Source organism: Anabrus simplex, chromosome 7 (genome assembly GCF_040414725.1).
Source record: "Anabrus simplex isolate iqAnaSimp1 chromosome 7, ASM4041472v1, whole genome shotgun sequence".
In the NCBI taxonomy this organism is placed as follows: domain Eukaryota; kingdom Metazoa; phylum Arthropoda; class Insecta; order Orthoptera; family Tettigoniidae; genus Anabrus; species Anabrus simplex.
The window spans coordinates 154,928,453-154,947,786 of record NC_090271.1 but is presented as its reverse complement, the minus strand read 5'-3'; the positions used below and the strand labels follow the sequence as shown (position 1 = coordinate 154,947,786).

Below are 19,334 nucleotides of genomic sequence, written 5' to 3'. Positions count from 1 at the left end.
AAAGAAGTGCACTTGCCAGTGCTGAATGGAACATAATCTACAGGAGAAGAAGTAAGCATGAAGATACTGCCCAGTCACATACAAGTTCAGGCTTTACTGATAGTGATTTGCCAGTAGATATTGATATGAGTTCCTGCGATTTGTCCATGGGCATCGACACCTAAATTCCAACAATGTATTAACACTTTAAAAAAGTTTTGCTATGTCCTGACAGAGACTGTTCCATTCTTTATTCCCTTCAAAGCACCATTTAACTAAACTAGAGTTATTTTCAGGCTATTTGTGTGTTCTTGATTAATAAATTTCATGATGTTCCGTATTGATATCTATAGTATGTCATAGAAAGAAAGAGATCAACCTTATCAATACTAAATTTATTAATGTTTTTAAAACAGGACCGGTTTCGACTTTTCACAAGTCATCCTCAGCTGTCATATACATACACATTAGAATACATGTTTTAACAGTTGTATCTTACAAATAAATATGTCATATTTGATAGACATTAGGTAGTATGTCTAGAAGTGAAATTCTGCTTCTTACGTCTAAGTTTAGAGGATCAAGAATATATTAAAAATATATCTATCTTTAACACATTAAAAGAATGACAACACATGATAAAATTTGTTGTTTACCTGACCTTGAATATAGCATTAACGTTCAAGTTTTACCAGTAAAAGGTTCTTTAAAAAGACTTTCATATTGTGTTGTTTTTAGTCGACTAAATATGCTTAAATGTAGCTGCACGTGCTTATACAGTATACTTTTTATTAGGCTTAAACTTTGTCAAAATGAGTGATGTGAATCTGAATTTGAAATTACGATAACAAAGTGAAATGCGTTTGAAATAACAGTAAGCTAGGTAACTGAAACCTGTGTTGAATGACTCCTTCACAGGTTTCAATTACCTAGCTTACTGTTATTTCAAATGCATTTCACTTTGTTATCGTAATTTCAAATTCAGATTCACATTACTCATTTTGACAAAGTTTAAGCCTAATAAAAAGTGTACTGTATAAGGACATGCAGCTACATTTAAGCATATTTAGTCGACTAAAAACAATGCAATATGAAAGTCTTTTTAAAGAACTTTTACTGGTAAAACTTGAACGTTAATGCTATATTCAAGGTCAGGTGTAAACAACAAATTTTATCATGTGTTGTAATTCTTTTAATGTGTTAAAGATAGATATCTTTTTAATATATTCATATTCTTGATCCTCTAAACTTAGACGTAAGAAGCAGAATTTCACTTCTAGACATACTACCTAATGTCTATCAAATGACATATTTATTTGTAAGATACAACTGGTGAAACATGTATTCTAATGTGTATGTATATGACAGCTGAGGATGACTTGTGAAAAGTTGAAACCGGTCCTGTTTTAAAAACATTAATAAATTTAGTACTGATAAGGTGGATCTCTTTCTTTCTAGGACATATTTGTGTGTTCATCAATAATGTAGTATTCTTTTTCCCCCCAAAGCAATTGGACTAGTATTTTCTACCATTGTATGGTACAATAAATTCTTGTTTTATTACCTTTCTAATATTTTCCTTCTTTCCAATTTTTTATTACTTCATTAAGATCAGAGCATTGTGATAAGCAGATATCTTACCTCTTTTGGATATGAGGTTGGGCTGAGACAAGCATGCACAGACAGAGCCTTGTGGCGCCGCTGTCTCTGCAATACAAGGAAGTCACGGGGATCAGGCTGGACCAGCAAACCGTGCCAACCTAAAGCTAGCTCAAGCCATTCTGTATCAGATGGTCTGCCATGCTGATATGCACCAGCTTCAACAAACACTCCACCTTTCTAGCAAAGAAAAGACAATATTAAACACATACAGAAACATAAACTATATATATAAGTGTGATGTGTAGTGACAGTACCCAGTGTAGAACAAAAAAAGAAAACACATGTTGTGAATTCAAGATAACATTTTAATACCAAACTGTCATGACTGTTTCCACATCCATTAGAGATCTTGTAGGTTGTTCACTGATGTAGTGTGATCTTTTGCAAGGGAGATTTTAACTGACAACTGAGGCAGAAAGCAAAGTAAAAACTATTATATTATAAATTATCAAAATAAATTATAAGTATATATATATAATTATTCTTTATTTCCAAACCATTAAATTAGAATTGGCATCATAATATCGAAGAGAACCCACTGAAAATTTGTCTGCAATACCTGTCTCTATAATATGACAATCCATCACAAAAATATTTCTGCTGCCTATAAAACTGTTACTTTTACTCCGCGTCAGGTACAACCGGCTGCCATTAGATGTATGTATCGCTTGCTGGCTTCGGCCGACTTCAGTGGCTAGCGATGTGTAATAAAGACATGGATGTTGAAGCTCAACTAAGAAGTTTATTGAACCAGGGTATGGCCATTCCACCCTTGCGTTCTTTGCTCACATAAATCACAATTCCATCTTCAACTTCTTTAAAGTATCCTTGTTGCAGGCTACTGAATGCATTTTTTTTGTACAGTACACATTTTTTAAGCTATCTCTGTCTTCATGCTAAATCCGAATATCGAATTTAGTTAGGCCCTATGCCATATTTTCTTGCAGCTGCACAATTATTCTTTATTCCTGCATGTTTAATAACCATCATATTAAAATTGGCACCATAATATCGACAAGAACCCATTCAAAAAATTGCTGACACTATCTGTTTCATGTATTTTTACAATAAGACGTGCTATCATGAAAATAATCCTACTGTCTATAAAACTTAATTTTACTAAGCGTCGGGTACAGCAGACACATTACAATTCTGCCAATGAGTAGTCGTGGCCTTTCTAAGAATTTTAACATGTTCTTTTAGAATTTGCTTTATGTTGCACCGACACAGATAGGTCTTACGGCGACGATGGGATAGGAAAGGGTTAAGAGTGGGAAAGAAGCGGCCGTGGCTTTAACTGAGAAACAGCCCCAGCATTCGCCTGGTGTGAAAATGGGAAACCACGGAAAACCATCTTCAGGGCTGCCAACAGTGGGGTTCGAACTCATTATCTCCCGGATGCGAGCTCACAGCTGCGTGCCCCTAACCGCATGACAAACTCTCCCGGTTTTCTAAGAATTCGAAGATGATGCCACTCTGCAGATTCGAGAAATGTTCTTGTAGAGACTAATAGAATGTCAGTCTCTCTTCACTATTTCCCAAGATCCAGTGACATTACACAGAGGCACTGTACAACCGGTTGCCACAGCTAGCGATGTATAATAAAGATGCGGACGTTGATTGAGTTTTGTGTGTGCAGGCAGTGGGGTGAAAAGAAGAAGCATGGTTAGTGTGATAGCTGCCAGTGGTGTTCATCACTGTTAGGTCGCAAATACAAGATGACCCTTGATTTTTCACAAGATTCTGAGAAGAGAGAGTCATCTTGGATTCGGAGAAATATGGTATATAAAATGTTTTCACTGGCCAGGATATCCTGCTACAATAATGGAGTAGACCATACAGCAAGCATCTCAATGCTGAGATTTCGGCAGCAGAAAGTAACCTGGCACCCTATGGGAACCAACGGTGTGAGGTGGATAAGCTCCTCTAGGAGAGTAGGAGGCTACAATGGAGGAAATGACACTGGAATCATTCAGGTAGTGTCTGATTTCCAGTGAAATGGCTACCAAAAGGCATAGTATAGGGCAGCAGCTATGGCAAGCTTAAAAAAAACCATAGTGGAAACTATGTAATGGTTAAACTGGCTATGATAATGCAATGTACAAGGGCAGAGGAACCCCCTGCTTCATCAATCCTCATAAGAGTCACGCATAATGTCATTGAGTTCTCAGCCTCGGATGTCATTACACAATCCAGGTGACAACCAGCGCTACCCTGATTCATGGTCAAGAAGTGTAAAATTGGATACTGGCCATATGACAGTGGGTAATCAGGCTGCAGGTGGAAACAGAACTACTGGTTCAAGCACTAGGATTCTTCAGCTGAGCAATATTTTGACTTTGGCTACATGGAATGTACAAACTATGTGAATACTAATTTAAAAACTGGCTAATATCGAAATGGAACTAGTAAGGTACAATACAGAAAGAGCACGACTTGCAGAAACACATTAGTTAGGACAAGGACATTTCAAGACCCACTATGATAATTACATTACTTTACTGGAAGCAGACAAAAGCAGTTCACTGGAGTAGCAATACTACTATCAGCATGGCTAAAGAAATCTGTTATAGACTTCCTTGCCATTAATTAACAACAACAACAGCAACGATCAACATTGATCTGCATTTAAAGCAGTTGCCCAGGTGGCAGATTTCCTATCTGTTGTTTTTCTACCCTTTTCTTAAATGATTGCAAAGAATTTGGAAATTTATTGAACATCTCCTTTGGTACATTATTCCAATCCCTAACTCCCTAACCTATAAACAAATATTTGCCCCAATTTGTTCTCTTGAATCTTGATCTTTCCTTTTTTTTTTTTTAAACACCACTCAAACTTATTCGTCTACTAATGTCATTCCACACATCTCTCCATTGACAGCTCGGAACATACCACTTATTACAAACCATTATTCTTGTCCTTGTTCCGTATTGAAAACAGCTATATCACTAAGTAAATTACATACCACTTAGTCAAGCAGCTCGTCTCCTTTCTCCCAAGTCTTCAGAGCCCAAACTTTGCAACATTTCTGTAATGCTACTCTTTTGTCGGAAATCACCCACAACAAATTGAGCTACTTTTCTTTGGATTTTTTTCCAGTTCTTGAATCAAGTAATCCTGGTGAGGGTCCCATACACTGGAATCATCCTCTAGTTGGGGTCTTACCAGAGACTTATATGCCCTCTCCTTTACATCCTTACTATATCCCCTAAATACCCTCATAAATCATATGCAGAGATGTGTACCCTTTATTTACAATCCCTTTTATGTGATTACACCAATGAAGATCTTTCCTTATAATAATACCTAGGTACTTAGAGTGATCGCCATAAGGAACTTTCACCCCATCAATGCAGTAATTAAAACTGCGAGGACTTTTACTATTAGTGAAGCTCACAACCTGACTTTTAATCTCATTTATCACCATACCACTGCCTGCTGTACATCTCACAACACTGTCAAGGTCTTTCTGCAGTTGCTTACAATCTTGTAACTTATTTATTACTCTGTACAGAATAACATCATCTGCAAAAAAGCCTTATCTCTGATTCCACTTCTTTACACATATCATTGATATATGCCAGGTGGCTCACAGACGCCGTACTTTCTACTTATAAATGTCCCGCATGCATAAGTGATGTGTGGGGTGTCTACCAACTGATTTTAACAGGGGCACTACTGCCAGTGGGCAGGTTACGTCAGAATATGAAGAGATAAGAAACAGTCACACTCGCAGCATGTTACTCAGCGCTGCCAGTCGAATGCATCCCTTGCATTCATAAACATCGTTTTCGACCGCATAGTTCTAGGCTGGTGTATGGTACAGCCACACTATATTTGCTGTCTGCATATCGGTAATGGCTAGTGTGATCAGCAGCGGTGAATACATAGACATTATTTTAAGCTGGACAACCTGGTCGGAATGCAACAGAAGCTCCAAACAGACGTACGCCTTCTACACACATATTTCGCCGAACAGTATTCGTTTTCGTTCCATGCAATCATCTCTTTTATTGAGTTGAATGTCTACACGTGTCTAAATTAATAAGTTATTTGATTTCATTTACTGCATCTTTGGCGTGTCTACAAACAGTAGGGGCGGTTAGGGGGTGGGGTGAGGAGGGACAGTCACTCCCACCCGCACTTTGTAGAGTAAATATGATATTTGTTCCATTTTAGCCAGCTGGAACTAGGAATTATTTTAAAAAAGCAATTTGTACAAGCCTTGTTGTCTTATATGCTAAATCTATCCTTTATTGTATAGCGCTACGGCAAGTAGTGGAGATGTTGCATGTGCTGTGAGGAAGGGTAGTAGGGGTACAAATTTTTGCCGAGGTCGTGGCCACGGAGTTATAATTCACCCGCTTGCCACGCTCATTCGTCAGTCTGGCACTCTCTTTATTGTCTGTTAGTTTCTTAGTGTGTATTCAAATACTAACTGATTATTAATTGCATAATCATGCCGTACATCTATGTAATTGTACAGGGCGATCTGGCCGTGGGGTTACGGGCGCGCAGTTGTGATCTTGCATTCGGGGGATAGTGGTTTCAAATCCCATTGTCGACACCACTGAAGATGGTTTTCCGTGGTATCCCATTTTCGTACCAGGCAAACGCTGAGGCTGTACCTTAATTAAGGCCACGGTTGCTTCCTTCCCATAAGTTCTATCTGTGTCGGTGCGACATAAGGTCAATTGTAAAAACAGATATATTTAATTGTAATTTCAATGCGAGAGAATACCAACTTTACATTCACCGGACTAAATTATTTTGTTTGTATGATGCTTTTTTATAAGTAAATGTTATTAATCAGCCCCGTGGATTAGGCCTATCCGTAATAACAGTTTTTTTGAGATTTTGATTCAATGCTGTATAATAAAATTTTCACCAGGTCTCACAAACATATTACGGGGCATTTACTTAATAAATAACATAACACAAAGAAATAACTTAGGAACGTTGGTATTAGCTCCTGTTGAAATACGGTTAAAACTGAATATATACACTGACTGACAGAGCAAATGCAACACCAAGAAGGAGTGGTTCGAAAGGGATGAAAGTTGGGGAAAAAACAGAGACGGCACGGACGAATAATTGATGTTTATTTCAAACCGATATGCAGGTTACACAATGCGCACGGCATCGACTCAGTAGGATGTAGGACCACCGCGAGCGGCGATGCACGCAGAAACACGTCGAGGTACAGAGTCAATAAGAGTGCGGATGGTGTCCTGAGGGATGGTTTTCCATTCTCTGTCAACCATTTGCCACAGTTGGTCGTCCGTACGAGGCTGGGGCAGAGTTTGCAAACGGCGTCCAATGAGATCCCACACGTGTTCGATTGGTGAGAGATCCGGAGAGTACGCTGGCCACGGAAGCATCTGTACACCTCGTAGAGCCTGTTGGGAGATGCGAGCAGTGTGTGGGCGGGCATTATCCTGCTGAAACAGAGCATTGGGCAGCCCCTGAAGGTACGGGAGTGCCACCGGCCGCAACACATGCTGCACGTAGCGGTGGGCATTTAACGTGCCTTGAATACGCACTAGAGGTGACGTGGAATCATACGCAATAGCGCCCCAAACCATGATACCGCGTTGTCTAGCGGTAGGGCGCTCCACAGTTACTGCCGGATTTGACCTTTCTCCACGCCGACGCCACACTCGTCTGCGGTGACTATCACTGACAGAACAGAAGGGTGACTCATCGGAGAACACGACGTTCCACCATTCCCTCATCCAAGTCGCTCTAGCCCGGCACCATGCCAGGCGTGCACGTCTATGCTGTGGAGTCAATGGTAGTCTTCTGAGCGGACGCCGGGAGTGCAGGCTTCCTTCAACCAATCGACGGGAAATTGTTCTGGTCGATATTGGAACAGCCAGGGTGTCTTGCACATGCTGAAGAATGGCGGTTGACGTGGAGTGCGGGGCTTCCACCGCTTGGCGGCGGATGCGCCGATCCTCGCACGTGCCACATGTCCTTGCGCCAACCATCTTCGCTACAGGCGCTGCACCGTGGACACATCCCTATGGGTATCGGCTGCGATTTGACGAAGCAACCAACCTGCCCTTCTCAGCCCGATCACCATACCCCTCGTAAAGTCGTCTGTCTGCTGGAAATGCCTCCGTTGATGGCGGCCTGGCATTCTTAGCTATACACGTGTCCTGTGGCACACGACAACATATTCTACAATGACTGTCGGCTGAGAAATCACGGTACGAAGTGGGCCATTCGCCAACGCCGTGTCCCATTTATCGTTCGCTACGTGCGCAGCACAGCGGCGCATTTCACATCATGAGCATACCTCAGTGACGTCAGTCTACCCTGCAATTGGCATAAAGTTCTGACCACTCCTTCTTGGTGTTGCATTTGCTCTGTCAGTCAGTGTATACATATATATATTTTTTTACAATTGTCTTTACGTCGCACTGACATAGATAGGATTTATGGCGACGATGAGACAGAAAAGGGCTACGTGTGGAAAGGAAGTGACCGTGGCCTTTCAGCCCCAGCACTTGCCTGGTGTGAAAATGGGAAACCACGGACAACCATCTTCAGGGCTGCTGACAGTGGGATTCGAAACTACTATCTCCCGAGTGCAAACTCAGAGCTGCACACCCGTAACCCCACCGCCACCTCACCCGGTATAATTACATAGAAGTATGGCATGATTATGCAATTAAAAATAATTTAGTATTTGAATACTCACTAAGAAACTAACAGACACTAAAGAGACTGCCAGACTGATGAATACGCGCGACAAGTGGGTGAATTATAACACAGTGGCCACGACCTCAGCAAACAATATATTAATTACATAATCATGCCGTACATCTATGTAATTGTACAGGGCGATCTGGCCGTGGGGTTACGGGCGCGCAGTTGTGATCTTGCACTACCCTTCCTCACAGCACAGGCAAAGTCTCTATTACTTGCTGTAGTGCTATACAAATTGGTTAGCGGCGAGGAACAGCATTTTGTGCGTATTTCCGTCAATAATTATGTTAATAATTAAAGAAAATAAACGAAGGAATTAGCAAATAAGATAACAAGGTTTGTACAAACAGCTTTTTAAAATAATTCCTAGTTCCAGCTGGCTAAAGTGGAATGAAAATATAATGTGTACTCCACAAAGTGGAGGGGGCGGGGGGGAGCAACTGTCCCTCCTCACCGCACCTCCTAATCACCGCTACTGTTTGTAGACACGCCAAAGGTGTAGAAAAGGAAATCTAATAACTTATTTATTTATACACGTGTAGACATTCCGCTCGATGGAAGAGTTGCATGTATGAAACAAAAACTAATACTGTTCGGTGAAGTACGTATGTAGAAGGCATACGTCTGTTTGGAGCTTCTGTTGCATTCCGACCAGATGGTCCAGATTAAAATAATGTCTGTGTATCCACCGCTCCTGATCACACTAGCTACTGCCGATATGCAGACAGCAAATATAGTGCGGCTGTACCATACACCAGCCTAGAACTATGCGGTTGAAAACGATGTTTACTAATGCAAGGGGTGCATTCGACCAGCAGTGCTGAGTAACATGCTGCGAGTGTGACTCTGTTTCTTATCTCTTCATATTCTGATGTAACCTGCCCGCTGGCAGTAGTTCCCCTGTTAAAATCAGTTGGTAGACACCCCACACATCACTTATGCATGCGGGACATTGATAAGTAGAAAGTACGGCGTCCGTGAGCCACCTGGTATATGAGGAAACATAAAGGTCCAGTAATACTGCTTTGAGGAATTCCCCTCTTAATTATTACATGGACAGATAAAGCTTCGCCTACTCTAATTCTCTGAGTTCTATTTTCTAGAAATATAGCCACCCATTCAGTCACACTTTTGTCTAGTCCAACTGCACTCATTTTTGCCAGTAGTCTCCCATGATCTACGCTAAAAAAACGCCTTAGATAGGTCAATCGCGATACAGTTCATTTGACCTCCTGAATCCAGGATATCTGCTATATCTAGCTGGAATCATACAAGTTGAGCTTCAGCGGAATACCCTTTCCTAAAAGCAAAGTGCCTTTTATCGAACCAATTATTAATTTCACAAACATGTCTAATATAATCAGAAAGAATGCTTTTCCAAAGCTTACATGCAATGCATGTCAAACTTACTGGTCTGTAATTTTCAGCTTTACATTGTCCGACTCGCTGGCTGAATGGTCAGCTTACTGGCCTTCGGTTCAGAGGGTCCCGGGTTCGATTCCCGGCCGGGTTGGGGATTTTAACCTGCATTGGTTAATTCCAATGGCTTGGGGGCTGGATGTTTGTGCTGCCTCCAACATCCCTGCAACTCACACACCATACATAACACTATCCTCCACCACAATAACACGCAGTTACCTACACATGGCAGATGCCGCCCACCCTCATCGGAGGGTCTGCTGTACAAGGGTTGCACCCGGCTAGAAATAGCCACACAAAATTATTAGCTTTACATTTATCAGCTTTTTCTTTATACACTGGGGCTACTATAGCAACTCTCCATTCAATGGGTATAGCTCCTTCATGCAAACAATAGTCAAATAAGTACTTCAGATATGGTACTATATCCCAACCCATTGTCTTTTGTATATCCCCCAAAACCTTATCAATTCCCGATGCTTTTCTAGTTTTCAACTTTTGTATTTTACTGTAAATGTCATTGTTGTCATAGGTAAATTTTAATACATCTTTAGTATTAGTCACTTCCTCTATCTGGACATTATCCTTGTAACCAACAATCTTTACATACTGCTGACTTAATACTTCTGCCTTTTGAAGATCCTTGCATACACACTCCCCTTGTTCATTAATGATTCCTGGAATGTCCTTTTTAGAACCTGTTTCTGCCTTACAGTACCTATACATACTCTTCCATTTTTCACTAAAATTTATATGACCGCCAATTATGCTTGTCATCATGTTATTCTTAGCTGACTTCTTTGCTAGATTCAATTTCCTAGTAAGATCCTTCAATTTCTCCTTACTTCTACAGCCATTTCTAACTATTTTTTTCCAACCTGCACCTCCTTCTTAGTCTCTTTACTTCTCTGTTATAATATAGTGGATCTTTACCATTCCTTACCACCTTTAAAAGTAAAAACCTATTTTCACATTCCTCAACAATTGCTTTAAACCCATCCCAGAGTCTGTTCACATTTTTATTTACCGTTTTCCACCGATAATAGTTACTTTTTAAAAACTCTCTTGTGCCTGTTTTATCAGCCATATGGTACTGCCTAATAGTCCTAATTTTACTAATACCGAGCTTGATAGCTGCAGTCGCTTAAGTGCGGCCAGTATCCAGTATTCGGGAGGTAGTAGGTTCGAACCCCACTGTCGGCAGCCCTGAAAATGGTTTTCCGTGGTTTCCCATTTTCACACCAGGCAAATGCTGGGGCTGTACCTTAATTAAGGCCACGGTCGCTTCCTTCCCACTCCTAGCCCTTTCCTGTCCCATCGTCGCCGTAAGACCTATCGTTGGTGCAACGTAAAACAACTAGCAAAAAAAAAAAAAAAAAAAAAAAAAAAAAAAAAAAAAAAAAAAAAAAAGATACTAACTTTCTTTCTTTCACATTTATTTTTAACTACCTCATAAACAGCTTTGTGATCACTAATACCATCTACTACTTTGGTTTCTCTACAGAGCTCATCTTGTTTTACCAGCACCACATCCAGAATATTCTTCCCTCTGGTTGGTTCCATCACTTTCTGAAGCAGATGCCCTTCCCATATTAAATTATTTGCCATTTGTTGGTCATGCTTCCTGTTGTTCGCATTACCTTGCCAATTGACATTTGGTAAATTGAGATCACCTGCTAAAATCATGTTCCTTTCCATATCATTTCCCACATAGCTGATTCTCTTATCAAATAATTCTGAATCACCGTCAGCGCTACACTTCACCGGTCTGTACACTCCAAAGACATCAAGTTGCCTATTATCTTTAGAGATGAGTCTTACAACTAGAATTTTATGTTTGTTATCTTTAACTTTTTCGTAGCTTACAAATTCTTCTTCCACCAGAATGAATACTCCCCCTCCTACCATTCCTATCCCATCTCTATGATACACACTTCAGTTCCATGAGAATATTTCTGCACCCATTATATCATTTCTCAGCCACGATTTAACTCCCATTACAATATCTGGTAAGTATATATCTATTAAATTACTTAATTCTACTCCTTTCTTTACAATCTTTCTACAGTTCAGCACTAACATTTTTGTCATTCCTACTTGACTTCTAGTTCTCGTTCCCTTATCACTGATCCCTAGGCCACCCCATTTCCCTGAATGCACCTCCCTATAACCCCTCTAAACAAATTTCCTAACTTATGTGTACCACTGTGGTTTAAGTGAAGGCCATCTGAGCGCAGATCCCTATCTCCTACCCACCCATTAGGATCTAGAAATCTCACTCCCAGTTTCCCACATACTCACTCCATAGTCTCATTTAAATCCCCAATCACCTTCCAGTCAGTATCCCTCTTACACAGTATTCCACTGATAACAATCTCTGCTTCCTTAAATATCACCCGTGCTGCACTGGGAACGATAAACAAAACTGACTTACACAGGCAGCAGAAGAGGTTTTGGGGTTTCAGAAAAATGTTAAGAAGGAGTGGATGACTGCTGAGCATATTAAGATGATCAAGCATAGAAAAGAACTAAAATACTATGAAACAGAGAAAGGAAGAAAGCAATACAGAAATACAACGAATGCCATAAACCAGAAAGCAAGGGAATCAACTAAAGATCACTGCAAGATAGTTGTGAGGAAGTCCAGGAGTTAATTATGGCTGGCAATCTGGAAACTGGCTACAAGAAAGTGGAGGGTTTCTATGGAAACAATATTGTAGTGTGTAATAGCCTCCTGGTAGATTACACCACCCTAGCATATGAACAGGACAAAGTGGTATAGAAACACTATCTTAAAAAGCTGTTAGGGTGGTAGAGGAATTGCAGGAGTTAGTTAATACCAAAGATGAGGGTCTTATTGACCCAGATGATCTAAAGGTCGGACAGCATCTTACATAGAGAATTTGACCAGAGAGTTGAACTGATGAAGGGTGACTACTAGATTGAGACTGCGGTATTGCTGGAAAACTTCCAATAATGGACCAAGTATAGTGGATTTATGAATTTATTCATTCAGGACTATTATTTCAGACAGAGGCTCTGTTCCCTTTGTGCAGAGCCAGTGTACGAGCAAGGAAGTATGGAGTGTTCAATTGAAGTCATGAGGGAATATCCTGTTCTTTATGAGAACATGCACGAAAATTATGTCAGGACAAAAGAGAAAGATGAGGTATGGAGAAAAATAGGTGATGATATTTATTATCCTAAAGGTAACTTTGAAAGAAAAATCTAAAATGAAGCTATCTGTTGATACTGACACTGGACTAAACCACTATTTAATCTGTAAGAGGATGCATAGAATGTTTGAATGTCAGAGGTTGCTCACAGAGTCTTCCTCCGGGGTCATGATAAAGACAAACAGAGCTTCACTTACGATATATTTGTGTCGTTATTGATATTTTTTTAATAGCTAGATCATTACAGTAACATAAATGAATACCCATAGGCGTCAATACGTCTATGTTAAACCAATGTTCTCGTACCTTTTTCAAAAATATTACTTAGAACTGTTTTAACTGACAATTTTCAAGGTTCAGAGTGTAGTCAGTTCTTGCACAGGCCAGTGAAAATATATTTATCCTATATTTTATGGGCTTACTCCTAATATACTACTGTCTGAAACCACATTTTCCATGAAATAGTTCCAGATATCGTTCACAGTACAATACTCACTACATACTTACACTGGCAATTTTCCACATATATCTTGAACACTTTTTGGATTGGCACAAATTTATCAAGCCATTTCATTCCACTCTGCTGTGTATTTATATGATCAAATCTAACATACTGCAGTGAGAACTTAAAATGATTTTCATAGGTAGCTGCGGTTCTCTCTCTAAGATGCATGAAGATACTTTCCTTCAGAGGGCAACATGCTTCAGGGTAATATCACAAGGCCACACCTAGGTGATGGAACCCTGCTCGGGTGAGGGGGAGAGAGAGGAGCGTACCAGCGTGACAAAGTGGTCACACAATGAACAGTGCCAAGGGCAGGGTGAAATCTAAGGAAGAGGAAGCCGGACCATAACAGCACTTAGTATAATAAATCAGTGTATTCTTTTGAAGTTTTAATAACGGTAAAGGGCCAACTTGTTCACTTGAGAACCATACAATTTCAAAAGAATTCCACACCACTGCCATCTGGTGCCCAAAGACCTTTTAAATTCAGGTGGGAATATTTCAAAAATCCTGATAAGTATAGAAGACCAAAGAATGATTTACTCTCTATAGTCGCCACGTTCATAGTCTCTCTTTCCTACGAGTAATTACTTAAATTTTTCTCTATTCATATGCTTGTAAATTTGATTATGTCACTCACCACATCATCTGTGAAAAAATAGTTTCCAGACATCTAGTGGAATGCATGCCTCAACAGCTCCACTTGTGGGTTCATGGGTTGTCATTATATTGCGAGCCTGGTTCCTAACATTTTTAGCCAGTGTGTGAATGTTCCAGTGTGTTGTCCCATCTCTTCCAGTATACACGAGTTGGCTTATGGAATTTTCTTCCTCGTCTAGTCCACCTAGTTCCTGTAAATGATCAACAACAATTTCCGAACGGGAATAGTGATCACAGTCTTCCAATGTCGGCATAATTATTTACTCCATCAATTGGCATCTCTTCTGTCTCTTCAGCGAATAACTCTCTTCAAAATGAACCTTCCTTATATGAATTTAGCATTTCTTGTCGTTCCTTATGTTCTACACCGTCCAATGGTCTCCAAATTCTTTCTTCCCCCCACCATTTTTATGCAAAATGTCTGAAGGAACTACACTGCTGACCTATTTTTGCAGTGAGCACAAACATTTGCATAAGAACCTGGATAATTTGTAACATAAGAGGTAACACTCGGATGAAAACTCCAGCTTGCTGAGAAACCATGCAGGGCCGAACATGGACAAATGTTCCAGGCATTCATTAAGAGATAAGAATTTCATATTGTTCCATATTGAAGCGAGTTCAATATTAAGTTACAAGAAGGTATATAATAGTTCCACCTATCAATACTATTAAAATAAGAAATGTAAGTTTACATTCCTATTTAATTAAAATTGGTACCGGTTTTGGCCCGTATTCATGGTAATCATCAGCCAATTACAAATAAGTGTAAAACAATGCATAGAAAAATAAAATGCAAACTTTAAATAATTCTGTTTGGTTTCTGTTAATGAAGCACTAAAATCTTTCAGGAGCACTGTGCTTTGAAATATAGCCAAAAAACACAAATACCATAAGATGCACAGGTAAAAATGAAGTTTAAATGATGCTGTCAGATGCAGTTTATGGAGCATTATAACACTTAAGGGAACACTGTGCATTGAGATTTCAAAGTTATATAGAAGTCTAAAGTCAAATATGTATTTTTAGTTGTAGTTTATGAGGCACTGTATAATTTTAAGTATCAGTAACGCGTGTCTATGAAGAAGTCGTAGATCAAATACAATACGTTATTAGGACACACGTTAGAGAGCACTGTGTGAAGAAGAATCAAATTTAAATGTAGTAAGGAGTAAGTACTTGAAGAGTTCAGTTGCAGTTAATGAGGCACTGTAGAATTTTACAGATTAGCACTGCGTATCAATAGATCCAAATATAATGAAGAAGTCATAGATCAAATACGTCAAATATGTATTTAAAAGTACAGAGTAAGTTCTTGAAGAGTTCAGTTGAAATTTATGAGGCACTGTATAATTTTAGAAATTAGGACTGCGTGTCGATGGATCCAAACATTATGTGAAAGTCGTAGATCAAATATGCACTTGAAATACGGAGCAAGTTCTTGAAGAGTAGATCGGCAGTGTGCTTCCAAAAGTTACGTAAGTTAGATTAATGAAGGTATTGAAACATATGACATAGAAAAAAGAACTGGCCTCAGTATGCTGTCACAGCACCGATACCTACTTCTCTGTGCTGTTATGCCATGTCCCCAAGATGTCCTATGCTGTACTGCACTGCCTTCAATATTCGGCTGGCTTAAGTCTCTCTCAGTGCATTGGAACTGCCTGAGGCTGCCAGTAGCCTGTGCAGTGGCCGTGCATCTTTGTAGGTGTGCTAGTTACCAACTGATGAGCCCAAATTGGCACACTGGGGTGAAATACTGGCAACCAAGAATGAGTTAGCTGAAAAATGTATTTCCAATAACCAATAACAGACCAATTTTATTGGAATTAAGATGGAAACGTTGCACTTTGCAAATGACATAGCAGTCCTGGCTGAGAATGAGGAGCAGTTAACAGCCATGTTGACGGATTTGGCAGGCCCCGATTTACAAATGGGCGGACTGGGCATTTGCCCAGAGCGCCGGTTTTTGAGGGGCGGTGGCTAGCAGATTGAGTAATTATGGCCTGCGTGAATTAAGTCTTAAATTCATTATACTCAAATTACTTTTACTTTCCACAAATGATTCCAATTATTTTATTAGGCTACATAAAACACTTTAAACTATTCTAACTTTAAAATCTGAATTTCATCTATATATTTAAATTTTATAAACAAAATTTAAATTTTATAAAGAAAATTAAATAACTGAAAACAATAAAAAAGGTATTATTTGCTGGGTGGGCAATTGTAGTTGGTGGCTTGGCAACCCAGTTAGTCTAGACCACCATTGCCCCATCTCTCATTGGCTCGTGAAGGCTCGAGTGCGTATTGTTGTTACATCCGCTCACCATCAACCTGATAATCTCACTTAGCCAACTCACTGTCTCGTGTAATTCTTACATGTTTTTCAGTATTTAACCATGAGTAAAAAGTTAAGTAGTGCTGAATATAAAAAACGCGCTGCTAAAAAGCAGAGTGACGAACTTGAACTACTTAAGAAAGTGCCTAAAATGGGAAAGTTCTTTACTTTGACTTGTTCAACTCCAGCCTCGGAATCAGAATAGAATAGAATAGAATATATTTATTTATCACCTACAGGATATCCCAATTACAGATGATGTAATAGAAAAAAAATTAAATAATTAAATAAAATAGAAAATAAATTAAATAATATACATACAAATCTACACATATACAAATAGATATAGATCTTCACATGTTTTATACAGATTATTTACATAATTTACAAAATTATCACATTCCATCTTTGAGAAGAACTTTACGAATTGCAGTGGAAGGGTGGTGGAAAATGTCGAGTGACCCTTCCAGCTGATTTATTGTCCTCAGGGCTTGCATGAGCCAAGAATTTTCATGCGCAACAGTCCTACATTTGGGCAGGTGGAATGTACATTTCTGCCTTGTTCGTCTGCTTGGAACTTGAAGTGGGGTCGACCCCAGTATAGCCGGAGAGTCCACTTCACTCTTCAAGCATTTAATCGCTAACATTGCGTTCGCACATTTTTGGCGCGTTGCCAGCATATTCATTCCAAGAATGTTTACAAATTCTTCATACCTGTTTGAAGAGAGTGGCATGCCCAGGAATACGAAACTAATCCACTTCATGAACCTTATCTATACTCTCTTGAGATGGTGTATGTGGCCTTTCTGATACGGGAGCCACACCTCACAACCATACTTGAGACAGGGTCTCACTACGGAACAAAACAGAGTTTTGACACATGCAATATTACTGAAATCTTTACAATTCCTTTTGATAAACCCCAGGAGTCTGAAAGATTTCTTTATAATACCATCGATGTGCTTCTCAAAGGATAAGCCATTCCTGTTGCTCAGAATTACACCTAGATCCTTAAACTCCTCCACACGATTTAAACTTTCTCCACTGATTTTATATCTGTAAAATACAGGTGTTAATTTCCTAGTAAATGACATGACACCACACTTGAATTTATTCACTTTAAGGGACCACTTATCACACCACTCGCATATTTGCTTCAGATCCTCTTGTAGATAATCACCATCACTGTCTTCTTCTATGACTTTGTATAGTTTCAAGTCATCAGCGTACAAGAGAAATTCACTGCTCTGAACAACTGTAGTAATGTCATCTAGGAACAAAACAAATAGAAGAGGCCCTAACAGTGATTCCTGTGGGATGCCAGATGAAGGTTCATAGGGGTTAGAGATCAAACCCTCGGACTTGACATAACATATTCGTTTTGTCAAGTAGCTCTTTAGCTACTCGAAAATACTCCCGGACACTTCATACGGTGACAACTTTCTCAACAAGACTTCGTGTTGTATAAAGTGTCGAGGCTTTGGAGAAATCAGTATATATCACATCAACCTGTTTACCTTTGTCCAATGCATTGGAAATTGAAGATAAATAAGCTGTCAGATTGGTAACAGTTGAGCTGCCTTTAACAAATCCATGCTGTGATGGGTCTATGTACTGACTAAAAGAGTCATACATGCGATTATATATGACTTTCTCTGCCACCTTTGATAAAAGTGAGAGCAGCACTACTGGTCTATAATTATCGAACAACTCCTTATCACCTTTCTTAAAGATTGGGATTACATAACAGTTTTTCCACTCAGCTGGAAAACACCCACTCTCAAATCATTTATTTATAATTTCATATAGTGGAATTGCCAGTTGGGAAGCTCATTCACGGAGGACGATGCCAGGTATCTCGTCAGGCCCACATGATTTGTTGATATCCACCGATGACAGGATACGTGTCACTTCTGCCACTGAAGTTTGAATAGAATGCCAAGATGACTTAACAAAACCTTCAACTTTGCCATTGGTCCCATTTAATTTTACACAAGAAGACTTACAAGGCCTAAATATACAGACTGATCAGCCTTGTGTTAGTATTAAATTGAACGATAAGTCTGAAGTTGTCATGAAAGAAAGAAAAGTTCCACCTAATCAATACACATTTATAAACAGGACCGGTTTCGACCTCTTACAAGGTCATCTTCAGCCTCATTAGAATCTTACATTATTTACATCTTTTATATTCTGCCTCTCCAATTAAAGTGATAGACCCTAAAATTTAAAATCATTGTTTTGCTTACGAATGTTTAAATTCTATAGCTTATCTATAAACAGCTTGGCTGTCTGTGCACGCTTCGCAACCACTCAACAGCAATACCAACATTCATAGGAAGAGAAAGAGCCACCTTAACACTCAAAGTGAACACTCAAAGTGAACTGCATTTAACGATCATCAGAGTATCAGCAATGTCAACTCAACACATTTACTCTCAAATTTTGCATGATCAATGCAATTAGAATATTAAGAAGAAGTGGTTGAACCATTTACTAAGCGTATTGGCATAATGTCTCAAACTCAAGCTGATAACCCTCACATGAATGTTCTGTAAAAACAACACAAGAACATACCAATGTGTTACTTTAGACGTCATCAGACATTTGCATTTTAATATGTTTGTTAATGTTTTAATGGTTTATATAATATTAACAAGTAGTTTAACACATATTTCATATCATCCGATATAATTAGCGTCAATACGAACATAATATTAACTACTATATATGTGCCAACTAAGCATATCTCATACAAGACCCAAACATCTATGTGTTAATACAACACTTTTTTTAACTGACAAGATACAACGCCTATCACAACTATCACAAAGCTGAACTCAAGCATACTCTTTGTATGCATAAGATATAAGATAG

At 39.3% G+C, this 19,334-nt stretch overlaps 1 protein-coding gene across 4 annotated transcripts in view; it reads right to left on the bottom strand.

The window, feature by feature from the left end:
* S (EGF receptor activation regulator Star) overlaps positions 1 to 19,334 on the bottom strand; it is a 137,634-nt gene that overhangs the window by 61,543 nt on the left and 56,757 nt on the right. For all 4 annotated transcript variants that reach the window (XM_067150770.2, XM_067150772.2, XM_067150769.2 and 1 more), the window contains exon 4: positions 1,621 to 1,818. In XM_067150770.2, the coding sequence (XP_067006871.2) occupies positions 1,621 to 1,818 (198 nt within the window). The remainder of the gene's footprint in view (positions 1 to 1,620; positions 1,819 to 19,334) is intronic.